Here is a 13,715-nt window from a genome sequence, read left to right as displayed (position 1 = left end):
TTCCTCAACCTTCTAATAGGCATGGGTCTCACACTTGAAGATTCTTGGGTATCACCTGCGGAGCTATCAAAAATACTGCTGCCTGCGTCCCACCTCCAGAAGTTCTGGTTTAATTGATCTGGAGTTTGGCTTGAGTATTGGTTATTTGAAAAGATCCTCAGGTGATTCTAATGTGCAGGTTACAAACTTCTTGATTGTCTGCAGCAGTTTCTCAAAGTATAGTCCGGCACAGACCACCTGCATCAGAATTGCCTAGAAGCTTGATGAACTTGCACAACACCCTACCCACACACATACACACACTCAATCTGATCCCAGACCTCTCTAGGTACCGCCAATACCTGCATGTCCAGTGACTACTGCATGTGATTCTCGTGTACACTATCATCTTAGCACTAGCTGTCTAGAGTCAAAAGAAGAAAATGAGTATTTGCTTAAAAGAGGGTTCACTGCATAAATATACACAATTGTAAGAACTTCCTGACTTTAGAAAAATTAAAATATGGAGAAACAAGCATTTTAGAATAAAGAAAACACAGGATGCATTTTATGTTTGATGTCTTGCTGGTTTAGAACTCTCTGTGAAGGCAGGAGCAGTGTATTCATCTTTCCATTTCTAGTTACCTAAGCACAGTGCCTGATAGTCAGCAAGTATCTATTGAATAGATGACAGACTAGTAAATTTCTCCAGGCTTGAATACATGGACTCCTCCTCTGCAAAGATTTTGAGCAGGGATCCTGGGAGGCAGCTAGAGGGAGAAAAGTGATGCCTGAGTGACACAGACCTGAAACTTCTATACAAAACCGTGATGCAGCATCTCAGCAAGTTCCTTTTCCTTCCTTCTTTCCTCTCTCAACAATACAGGGTCTCATGGCATTGTAACCCTGGGATTCTCCTAGGTGAGAATGTGAAAGTAAGATGAAAAAAAAAAAGAGGGCTTCCAATGAGAAGCAAGAGAACTCTGAGAACAAGATTTCCAGTCTAGGGCTTCCACCAAATTAAGAAGTTGTCTTCCTTGAGCTCTTCTGGTTCATGTGGCCACCCCATTTGCTACTCTTCCATCAGGGACATCTTTTTATTTTGTTCCCCTCTGCCAATTACGACAGATAGCGTCTGCCAGACAAACTACATTTATTTAGCAATCATCGCATCAATTTCACACTGCTTTTATTTATAAAAAGCATTTACAACTCTAGGCCAGGCGCAGTGGCTCACACCTGTAATCCCAGCACTTTGGGAGGCCAAGGCGGGCAGATCACGAGGTCAGGAGATCGAGACCATCCTGGCTAACACGGTAAAATCCTGTCTCTACTAAACATACAAAAAAATTAGTTGGGCATGGTGGCGGGCGCCTGTAGTCCCAGCTACTTGGGAGGCTGAGGTAGGAGAATGGCGTGAACCTGGGAGGCGGAGGTTGCAGTGAGCCAAGATCTCGCCACTGCACTCCAGCCTGGGCGACACAGCGAGACTCCGTCTCAAAAAAAAAAAAAAAAAAAAAGAAAGAAAGGAAAAGCATTTATAACTCCATCCAGTGTAAAAAGGGGGAGAAGGGAGAAACTAGCATTTCTACTTCCAAAACACTGAAACAGCTTAGAATTAGAAAATGGCCTGATGCAGTGAAAAATGCACTTGCTGAACAGTCAGCAGGTATGTGTTTTAATTCTGCAGCTAACTGATTCTAAGACATCGGGGGAAGTTCCTTCCTCTCCTGCAAGATGAGGGGGTTGAACCTTTCATCTCAAAGGATTTCTTCGGGCTCTAGAATCATAGAACTTTAGAGAATATGTAAGAAGAAAATATCCTATAGGTCACAAAACAACACAGACTATATCAAAGCTCAATCTGACAGAGTATCTAAAGGCTATTCAAACCAGCAAAGGAAAAACAAACAAACAAAAACACACAAAGGCTATTGAATGGGTTACCTAGGAAGAATCCAGGCAGTATCAATCTAGAAAATGCCATTCCTACAGAAACATTGAGTTGCAATTTTCAAATGACTTCATAAACCTGGGCCCTTAATCAAACATTCTGAATCACTTGCTCTTGTGTAACCTTGAGCAATTTACTTAACTTCACTATGCCTTAATTTTCTCAACTATAGGATAATTTTTTTTTTTTTTTTTTTTTTTTTTGAGATGGAGTTTTGCTCCTGTTGCCCAGGCTGGAATGCAATGGCACGATCTCAGCTCACCATAACCTCCGCCTCCTGGGTTCAAGCAATTCTCCTGTCTCAGCCTCCCGAGTAGCTGGGATTACAAGCATGTGCCACCACGCCTGGCTAATTTTGTATTTTTAGTAGAGATGGGATTTCATCATGTTGGTCAGGCTGGTCACGAACTCCAGACCTCAGGTGATCTGCCCACCTGGGCCTCCCAAAGTGCTGTGATTACATGCATGAGTCACCACGCCTGGCCTATAGGATAATTTTTAACTGTACTTAGCACAGAAACTGAGAATGAGGCCAGCACTCAACAAATGGTAACTACAAAAACAACATAAATACACTCTCTTGCAGTAACTTCATTGACCTCTTTGTCCAATCCAATCCATCACCACAACAGTCATTGCTTAATGATGGGGATGCACTCTGAGAAATGCATTGTTAGGCAATTTCACCGTCATACTAACATCACAGGGTGTTCTTACACAAACCTAGATTGTATAGCCTACTACACCACACCTGAGCTACCTGGTATAGCTTGTTGTTCCTAGGCTAGAAACCTGGAGAGCATGTGACCATACTGAATACTGTAGGTAACTGTTAACACAATGGTATTTGTGTATCTGAACAAATCTAAACACAGAGAAGGTATAGTAAAAATACATTATTATAATCTTATGGAACCACTGCTGAATATGTGGTCTATTGTTGACCGAAACATCATGTGGCATGTGACTGTAGGTAGTTAGCTATCTTCAGTTTCAAGGTTATCTTTTCTTAATTAGCAAAGAAAAGAAAGGGATAAGTTCTGGTCTATCAAATATTCTTGGGGTCTGGGTTTTATCATGTGCAAATGTAGAGTTGGGACTAAATGATATCTAAATTATATAAATTAGAATATTATGTTAGATGCTACACGTGGATGCCTAATTTCAAAGAATAAGCATATTTCTTATCCTAAGGCAAAGGCAATGGGGTAGAATAGTGAAAAAAAATCTTTTTTTGAGCATAAAAGACTACAAATAAGTTTCTTAGAGCAACCTGACCTAACATGGGCTATAGAGAGCAGGAATGATCTGTTAAGGAGAAAAATCTACCACTTACCCATAAAAGCAGGTCAGCTTGAAAATGCTTTAAGATAACTTTCCTACCTATATGAGGCATAAGTGCAGAAGGCAGGCATCGAATAGGAAAATGACAAAATCCATTTAACACTATGCTGAACATCATTTAATCTTTCTTTGATGATTCAAAAGTGACTCCAAAATCTTCAAGTGCTTTAGGAATCAACTCAGAATCTATCTTAATCGTTGGAGGAATGATTCGTTGGCACAATGCTAGGTAAGCCAGCTTATGCTATGGTTAAACAGAATTTTTTAAAAAACGTTTTTCATAAATAATCACTGACTAGGAGTTCTGGTTTTAGAACTGGCTTTGCCACAAATTAATTGTGTGAACTTGGGCAAATCACTTCCTTTTGTAATACAAATCAGCAGAAAGAAGCACAACGTAACTGAAGAAAAACTTTGTTTAGAAACTTTATGAAATGAATGTTCCTTTCTACTTGGCTGAGAGCATATAATTCATTGAAATGATTCAGTCATGATCAGTCTGCCAAGCAATTTGCCGAAAAAGTACACTGTGAGAAAGAGGGCAAAATTGCCAACTTGCTTGTCTCCAGTAAGAACATTTTCCACAATGATCCCATAAAACATGCTAATCTAACAAATGGCTGTCTTTATAACTCAAACACTTGATGTAACAGGAAATGCACAAAGGAGATTACACATTTTTAAAGTATGGGGGAAAAATTGAAATACCTAATGCACTTCAAAGTCACAGACAGCTGCCAAGATGTGGAGAGATCACTAAGTGAAGAAAGAGCCCAACTAATAGCATATAAATTGTTGCTCCTTGGCTATTGCTCTTGTCCATAGATTTTAAAGCCCTAGAATTAAAGGCTAATGTTGTTGAAATTACACAACATTTCCCAAATATTCAATCTTCAATAACTGCTCTGAATGAAGTAGAAGAGTCAAGCAACCTTTCCTAAAAGATTGGCAATGGGACAATGTCAGGAGCTATTTTTAACGTAATCATAAGAACTGGCCTGAAAGATGATGATCTGTTATAGCAAAATGTGGAATCCACATTTCATTGAGAGAAGAATTTAAGGCCCAATTTCAACCTAACACATGTGTACAATACTATAACATCTGATCCTGGTAAGGGTACACAGCTGGTAGGAGGGAAGCTGGCAGGGTCTTGGGGAAACATTTATCATAAGCAGTGGTGTGTTGGAGTTGGCCCAGACAGGCTTCTGGGAGCCAACTGTTAATGTCTTTCCCCAACTCGGCATTCCAGGACTTCACACTGATAGCTTGAAATTGGCCATGGTGGGAGTACTGATATCACACAAGTAAGAAAACACTACAAAATCAGGACTCTTCCCACCTCACAAGAGCTGGTTGTTAAACATTTATCAGCACACCGCTGATTATAAACCTTAAAATGTTCAAACTTTTTTTTTTTTGACAGTTTCATTCAGTTACCTGGATAGAGTGCAGTGGCACAATCACAGTTCACTGCAGACTCAAATTCCTGGGTTCAAGGAATCCTCCTGCCTCAGCCTTCAGAGTATCTTGGACTACAAGTGTGTGCCACCACACCTAGCTAATTTTTAAATTTTTTTGTAGAGACAGAGTCCTGCTATGTTGCCCATGCTGGTCTTGAACTCCTGGTCTCAAGCAACCCTCTTACCTCGGTCCCCCAGAGTGCTGGGATTACAGGCATGAGCCACCACACCCAGCCTCAAACTCTGTAACACAGTAATTCTACATCTAGACATCTTTTCTATAGAAATAATTAAAAATACAGGGGATAAGGAGAGGAAAAAGAGAGAGGAAAAATTTGATGCACAAAGCAGTCCCAATAGTGAAGAAATTATGAGAAATCTAAAAGTCAAAACCTTGGCAAAAATACTCTCATACATCCATTCAAAAGGATGTTGATGAATATAACACTATTATGCTAAAATGCTACAATAAAACAAAATACTGTACAATCTTAGTTTTAAAAAATACACAAGATTAGAAGAAGTATACAAAAAGTCTGTATATTAAAAAAATTTGAAAACGTAAAATAATAGCTGAAAACCTTTGTGACATTTTAAAAACAGAGAGATACAGCTGGAAATAAAACTAATGAATGGAACCTCACCTAGTACAGTTCATTTATTTGCCAGGATTCCCAAAATGGTCAGAAAATGGTCACAAAGCATTTTTCAAACTGCAGGTGGTGAGCTATTTGCAATTCTTAAATAATTTACTGGGTCACGACTAGAATTTTTCAAAAAGATAAAACAGAATAAAGGAAAGCATTATTTTGCAAAAGTCTTGTTTGTTATATGTGTGCATGTGTGCACAAAGACATATTGGGTTATAACAGGTATTTTTTAACTATAAGTGACAAAGAACTCTAGCACTAAGCAATCACAGTAAGAACTATACATCACCCAAGAAGTGAGATGAAACCAATCGCAGTCGCATTTGCTTTTGAGCTTTCATTTAAAGATGGTACCATTAGTGAACTGGTATAACTTTCTTGGATGTCCCAGGGGCTGCTGAACTGGCAACCCTGCCAATCTCAGGACAGACTTCTCTTGTGCCTTCCTTTGGTAAAGGCAGAGTGGGCTGTGTGACTCGGGACCTTAAAACTCCATTTTTATGGAATAGCTGGAAACTGGGGTTAATCCAAAGAAAATTTTCCTTTGAAAATGAAAACTGAAAAACGTTCTAAGAAAATACAGTGGGAACAATTAGAACATGTGAGTGAAACTTAATGACTCTTAGTTCTCCCAGCCACCTACAAGGAAGGGGGTGTCGTTACTGTATGCTTATACACACTAAGGAAACTAAGGCTCAGAGGATTCGGCCCATTAAGCTGTTGGGAACTGAAGCCTAGCCTTCCTACTCTACCCCAACACACTGTGAGCTGAGCAGAAAAAAATGGCTGCTTCCTTTTTTACTACAGGAAGCATTCTGACTGTAGGAAGTAAGATCATTCACATGTGAAGAGGCTTCCATTCCCTAGTCTCTTTTCCATTCTCTGTAAAATGCAGACAACACTACTCACTTTGCAGGGTGTGTAAGGATAAGTAATAGCATGTATGAGTGACCAGCTGCATGCTGGGCACACGGTCAAAACTGAGACCATGGCAGTCCCTGCTGTCGGTGGCTGGCAATGTGTCCTCTTCAGGGGCAGGTACCCACTCTCTCATAGTCAGCCAAGGCTTCACACACAAGTGAACAGTACCTCCACATGCAAAGCTCCTACTCTGACTTGGAACAAAGGGGACTCATTCACCTCCTGACCTTAACAATCCACAGGCTCCCTGCTAAGCAGGCTAACTCCTGTCTTTTCCTTAATCTTCCTCCAAGCCAGGGCCTCCGAGAGTCTCAGTGCTCTGTGCATCTCTGACAATAGAAGCAGAACTGCATGTAGATGTGTATTTTTCTGGGGTGAGGATCCACTGCTTCCAAAACCTTCTGAGACATTATGCATTTGCACCCTACTGCAAATTAAGAACCCCTGCTCTGAATCAGCCACGCAGATCATATACCTCCCCTGTATTCTGTCTCCTGTCACTCCAGTAACCATGTGTGTAACTCATTAGACATAAATTGAGGTGTGCAGACAATTTGGGAAAGCCTTTGTAAACCACATGGCCTTAACCAGACAATAGAATGCTCACATCCAAGAGAACACCTACAATGAACTAATACTAAGAGCTACCCTCTACTCACTGAAGGCCTACTGTATGCCAGACACTGACCAGGTGGTTCTCATGAGCAATCTCCAGTCTTCACAACTCATTTATGCATGAATTCATCCTTCCATTGCATTTTACACACCAGGCATTCTGCTATGGGATGCAGACACAATGGTGGGAAATCAAAGATAGGGTACCTGTCCTGGTAGAGCTTACATTTAAATGGGAGAAAAATATATTAATCAAAGATCACTCAAGAAAATGTAAAATTATGGACCAGGTGTGGTGGCTCACACCTGTAATCCCAGCACTTTGGGAGGCTGAGGTGGGTGGATCACCTGAGGTCAGGAGTTGAGACTGGCCTGGCCATCATGGCGAAACCCCGTCTCTACTAAAAATAAAACAATGAGCCAGGTGTGGTGGCATATGCCTGTAATCCCAGTTACTTGGGAGGCTGAGGCAGGAGAATCACTTGGACCCTGGAGGCGGTGGTTGCAGTGAGCCAAGATCGTTGCACTCCAGCCTGGGCAACAAAGAATGAAACTCCATCTCAAAAAAAAAGAAAGAAAGAAAAGAAAAGAAGAAAAAAGAAGGGATACACAGTGATATGAGAGCTTGCAACAGAAGGAATACACCTTTTTATAGAGGTCAGGGAAGGGTTTCCTTGAAAGAGTGGGCACTTAACAGAGCAAAGGGGAGGTCGGGGGAGGGAAAGGTAGAAGTGGAGAAAGGAGAGAGAAGAGAGTTCCAGGCAAAAGGTGCATGCAAAAGCCCTGTGGCAGGGAACGTGGAATGACTTGGGGCTGGATGCCCACAGGGGCCAGGCCACACAGACTTTTGTAGGCCATATGAAAGAATTTAGCCCCTATTCTTAGAGCACAGGGAAGAAGACATTCAGGTGTTTCATTATGATAGGGACATGATCAGATCTGCTTTTCTAAAGAAAACTGTGGGGATGATGTGGGAATGAACTGGAGAAGCCCAGAGTAGATACAAGGAGGCTTGTGAGGAAGCTGCTGCAGTACAGCAGAGATTGAGGTGGTGGCAGAAGGGCTGAGAGACATTCAGGACATGAAATCCACAAGACGCAGGGGTGGCAGTGGGAAGACAGCTGTCTGGTAGGATGACCAGATTTCTGGCTCGTGTGACTGGATAGAGGCAGCATCATTCTGAGCCAGTGAAGCCAGAAAAGGACCAGCCTTGGGATAAAGATTATAAGATGCAGAAGGAGGCAAGCAGGCAGCTGGATAATGTGGCCCGGGGTCCAGAGGGAGGTTCAGGCTAGTGGGAGAAACTGAATTACTTGGGAGGAAATGGTTTCTGGCATTGCAGGCACAATGAGATAACCCAGAAGAGAAACAGGTGGAAGAGAGAGAAACTCAGAGGGATTCCAATATTTCTCCATCCTACACATGAGGACACAGGGCTCAAAGAGAAGCAGTGACTTTTTAGGGAACAAAGTGCTGGTGGGAGGAGGAGGGGGCAGAATCGAGTAAAACATGAAGCCAGAGCACAAGTGCAGGAATTCATACTGAAAAGAATGCCTATTTTTGAAAAAAGAGGGTGAAAACCTTCAAGGAAATGTCGTGGCTCAAAGGGAAACTGGCATTATGCTAAAGAGAGTGAATGAGGTTAATGCAATAAAAGCAAGAACCACTGAAAATGATGTCTAGAAATTATTTCTCTAGGGTTCGACCCTGCCCCCAGCAAAAGCCTTCTTTAATTTTCATACCAGTTCACAATTCTGTCTCTCTCCTCTCAGCATTCTCGCATCATGTGTCTCTTAAGTGTCCAGCATTGCACTAAACGTTGAGGATGCAGAGTGGGGACAAACAAGATTCAGTGCTAAAGTTGCTGACAGGCTGGGGATATGGGGCAGGCAGAAAAGTGAATCAACAATTACTTTGGAGACCAGTCAGTGCTAGCAGGGAGGCTGCTACCAGAACACAGAAGAGAGACATGAAATGGTGCAATCAGCCAGCCAGTGCATCCTGGGATGATGAATCAGAAGGGTAGGTGAGGCAGCTGCCAGGTGACAGAAGGGAGAGAGAGAGATATCTGAAGGCAGAGAGATGGGGGGAAAGCATGTGGCATTTGGAAGACACAGGGGTAGCCAGAGCACAGGATGTATCTTGGGAAATATAAAATGAGGCTAGTGATGGACAGAAACCAGAAAGGAACAGACCTCAAATGCCAAGCTAAGTAGTTTCAACGTTATCCTGAAGTCAACAGGAACCTTAGAATGGTTTTAAGTAGAAGAGTTATATGATCAAATTTACACGTTAGAAAATGCACTTGGGCCAGGCGCGGTGGCTCAAGCCTGTAATCCCAGCACTTTGGGAGGCCGAGATGGGCGGATCACGAGGTCAGGAGATCGAGATCATCCTGGCTAACATGGTGAAACCCCGTCTCTACTAAAAAATACAAAAAACTAGCTGGGCGAGGTGGCGGGCGCTTGTAGTACCAGCTACTCGGGAGGCTGAGGCAGGAGAATGGCGTAAACCCGGGAGGCAGAGCTTGCAGTGAGCTGAGATCCGGCCACTGCACTCCAGCCTGGGCGACAGAGCAAGACTCTGTCTCAAAAAGAAAATACACTTGGACAGCAGTGCGGAGGAGAGACAGGAACATTCAGGGCCACAGGTAGGAAGGGCGGCATGAAGGCTATAAAACTCCCATGAGGCCGAAACGCTCTAAGGCTTCTGGTGATCTTTTCTAGAATAAGATAAGGCATAGACGACCAACCAAAGTACCACGTGTATCAATATTTTGAACTTATCTTCCATTACTTGAATTTCTACTGAACTTTCCACAGGTCAATGTCTCCTCTCCTCTAGAAGACTTTGGGTTGTGTGAGAACAAGTACAATTGTATCTCAAAATTTCTGGCCCATAAGGAGGTGTTCATCACATGTGCTGAGTAATTCCAGGCTTTCCTGAGATATAACTGTAACCAAGTGAAGGACAATGTGCCTGAACCCGACAAGCAGACAGGCAGTTAGACTCAGGGACAGGGCACTGGTGAATCCCCCAGAGCACTTCAGAGGAGACCCCAGAGATCTGCTGTCTTTCAAAATATGCTGCTGTTGAAACATAAAGGAAGTGGAAACATTGAGCATCTACCATGTGCTCGGCATTTTATTCACATTATCATGTTTAATCCTCACAAAAGGAGGTGGCAATACCACCATTTAACAGATAAACTAATACAAAGAAAAGTTATGCAGTTTCCCCAAGGTCAAGGGAAGGGTATAAAGGGCATCGGCTTGTGGCCGGGCACAGTGGCTCACGCCTGTAATCCCAACACTTTGGGAGGCCAAGGCGGGTGGATCACGAGGTCAGGAGTTTGAGACTAGCCCGGCCAATATGGTGAAACCCCATCACTACTAAAAATACAAAAATTAGCTGGGCATGATGGTGCACACCTGTAGTCCCAGCTGCTTGGGAGGCTGAGGCAGGAGAATCGCTTGAAGCTGGGAAGCGGAGGTTGCAGTGAGCCGAGATCGTGCCACTGCACTCCAGCCTGGGTGACAGAGCAAGACTCTGCCTCAACAACAACAACAACAACAAGAAAGGGCATAGGCTTCGTAATCAGACAATGTGGTCGTGTGACTTTGAGTCTCAAACAGAAAATGCAGATACTAATTAACTAACCACAGTTAGTAACTAACACTTGTTCCACAGAGTTATTATAGAAAGAGCAAGTATGTGGAAGTCCCTTTTAAATTAATTTTAAAGCATTGTTCAAACTGTTATTTTGGTAGAGCTGTACTTTGGGGAGGACCACTTATTTACCACATATAACCTGACCTACAGTTACTTCCAAACACAGGCCATTTAATCCTGCCTGCTATGACAATAGGACTTCACACTAGATGGGACTTTAAGCTATTAATGGTCTTACTGCTATACTAATTTAGCTGAGGTTCTGTCAAATCACCTGGGGGAAAGAATTTTAATAAAAATTCAATCTTCAGTCCTCAATTTAAAAAGCTTCCTCTGGGCCAGGTGTGGTAGCTCATGTCTGTAATCCCAGCACTTTGGGAGGCCAAGGTGGGCGGATCACAAAGCCAGCAGATAGAGACCATCCTGGCTAACACGGTGAAACTCCATCTCTACTAAAAACACAAGGAAAAAAAAAAAAGGGCTTCCTCTGAAAAATAAAATGTAAATGTAGTTGATTTTAAAATGTGCTTTAAAAAAAAAAAGTCATCCTAAGTTCAGGCTAAAGAATAACCAGACCGTCAGTTAAAGGCTTCCCTTTTTTCAGCTCTGATATATTCACATGGCTATGGAGATGATTCTATTTGATTTCAGAACTTCCTAACACTCATAAATCTTTGTTATTTTTAATTCATAGTCTCCTGTATAGCTAAGACAACTTCCTATATATCTGATCACTTCTAAAAGACACTTACAGTACTCTTTCATTCATTCAAAAGAATTTTATTGAGGGCCTCAGACAAGTACTAGACACTATACGGACACAAATTCATAAGACTTGGGCCCTGCCCTCTTGGAGCTTACAGTCTAATATGGCACAAAAAGAAATTTGTACAAGGTACTGGACCTGCAAATGAGGATCAGGGAATAAATGCAATGACTACAGATACGGATAGATCATATATGGCCACACCATGAAAATGCTTCACAGTGAAGATAGAATTTCAATAAGGACAGAGAGAATTTCTTAGGGTTTTCAAAAGTAGAATATGTTTTAGGAAGATGATACAACATGAGAAAAAGAAAGATACAAAAAAAGTTTTAGGTGTATCTGATGGGAAGGGGATGGAGATTCTGGAGAAAAATAGATAAGATTAGCTGGAGCAATGCTTTATAAGGAAAATAGTGGAAGATAAGGTAGGAAAGGCAGCTTGGAGCCAGAAGGAAGACACTATTAGGCTCTTGGTCAATGAATGATATACTAAATGTGGGTAGTTCAAGGGAGATTCTTCTATAGTTCTGTTGCGCAAGATGGAAACAAGATTCTAAGTGTCCAGGAGTGTGATATGAGGGGCCTGAACTACAGGTAGTTCTGGGAATAAAAATTAAAACATAAGGGTAAAATACATCAGGAGGGAAAAAGGAAATAACTTTAGCACTAATAGAGAGTAAGGTATTGGCTGGGTGCAGTGGCTCATGCCTATAATCCCAGCACTTTGGGAGGCTGAGGTGGGTCATGCATTCAAGACCAGCCTGGCCGACATAGTGAAACCTCATCTCTACTGAAAATACAAAAAATTAGCCGGGTATGGTGGCGGGCACCTATAGTCCCAGCTACTCGGGAGGTTGACCAGGAGAATCGCTTGAACCTGGGAGACGGAGGTTGCAGTGAGCCAAGTTTGCGCCACAGTGCTCCAGCCCAGGCGACAGTGCGAGACTCCGTCTCAAACAAACAAACAAAAAAAAGAGTAAGGTATCAAAATTACTCTGAGCTGTAGTAGAGCTAGAAAAACCTGGAGGAGCTGATTCGATAACTGCAGGGGTGGGAGAGGGTAGAGATAAGGAAATGTTCTCAACATCCTTTGAAAGCTAAGGAAATCTAAACAAGTTTGACTTTTGCAGTGGTCTCTTGTAACATGAACTTCAGATTTTTTAAAAAACTATATAATAAAATGATACTCAAAGTTTATCTGACCTTCATCCTTTGACCTTGGAAGAAATCACTGTAGTGTTTAAGCAAGGAAACCAGCACCGTGTTCTCATCATACTTGATTAAGAAGTAAGGAAGAGCTGTGACTCCTTCTGTTTGACAAAGATTATCATATGCACACTCTAATGCTTCAATCTGAAAACAGAAAACACATCGTTATTCTCTAGAAAATTACATATCTAGTTCTGAGCTAAAAAGTAACTCAAAATAAAAGGTACCTTAAAACCAGAAGACTGGAAATGACTGATCACACTCCTCTTACAGCAAACGAACATAGAAGTGCCTCCAAATAATACCACTTAGCTTTTATATAACGCTTTCCAGGTGCATGGTGGTGTGTGTCTTAGGAGCACAAAGGGACATTTTATGGTACAACATGGTGGTTCCCTAAGCTGTCAATCAGAGTTTTAGAGAGGTAACCAAACATTCTTTCTCTCCTATGATAATCCAACATGAATCTACCCCGATGAATTTTACCCTGAACCTTTCCATAATCTTCAACAGGTTTACTGAGACATGACTAACATACCATACAATTCACCCATTTATTACTTTTTGAGACAGGTGTCTTCCTTCTGGCTCCAAGCTGCCTTTCTTGCTCTGTCACCCAGGCAATCACAGCTCACTGCAGCCTCAACCTCCTGGGCTCAATCAATCCTCCTATCTCAGCCTCCTGAGTAGCTGGGACTATGGGCACATACCACCATGCCCGGCTAACTTTTTTGTATTTTTTATAGAGAAGGAGTTTCACCATATTGCCCAGGCTGGTCTTGAACTCCTGAACTCAAGTGATTTGCTCACCTCTGCATTCCAAAGTGCTGGAATTACATTAGAGGTGTGAGCCACCGTGCCTGACCCAATTCACCCATTTAAAGTACATAATGCAATGTGTTGTTTTTTTAGTATGTTCACAGGGTTATGCAACCACCACAGAAATAATAATTATAGAACATTTTTGTCCTCAATAAAAGAAACCCCATACCTGCCAGCAGTCAATCCTCATCCAAAATCCTTTTTCCCCACTTATATTTCTTCTTGGGAAATTAGTTCCACAAAACCACAACCTTGGATTTGTACGAAATAAAAAAAAAAAAAATTTTAATCAATAATGGCTGCTCCCTGAACAGCTC

The 13,715-nt window shown here is 42.0% G+C and overlaps 1 protein-coding gene across 6 annotated transcripts in view; it reads right to left on the bottom strand.

Annotated features, from left to right (window-relative positions):
* ATG7 (autophagy related 7) overlaps window positions 1-13,715 on the bottom strand; it is a 268,195-nt gene that overhangs the window by 217,300 nt on the left and 37,180 nt on the right. For 5 of the 6 annotated variants that reach the window (XM_050781456.1, XM_050781460.1, XM_050781457.1 and 2 more), the window contains one exon: window positions 12,571-12,720. In XM_050781456.1, the coding sequence (XP_050637413.1) occupies window positions 12,571-12,720 (150 nt within the window). Of the gene's footprint in view, window positions 1-12,570; window positions 12,721-13,715 lie in introns of those variants that run through there. The other variant, XM_050781462.1, reaches the window with a different exon arrangement.

The sequence above is a fragment of the Macaca thibetana genome, chromosome 2 (genome assembly GCF_024542745.1).
Source record: "Macaca thibetana thibetana isolate TM-01 chromosome 2, ASM2454274v1, whole genome shotgun sequence".
Taxonomy (NCBI): Eukaryota; Metazoa; Chordata; class Mammalia; order Primates; family Cercopithecidae; genus Macaca; species Macaca thibetana.
Note: the sequence above shows the minus strand (reverse complement) of the source record. Positions and strands in the feature narration are given on the sequence as shown.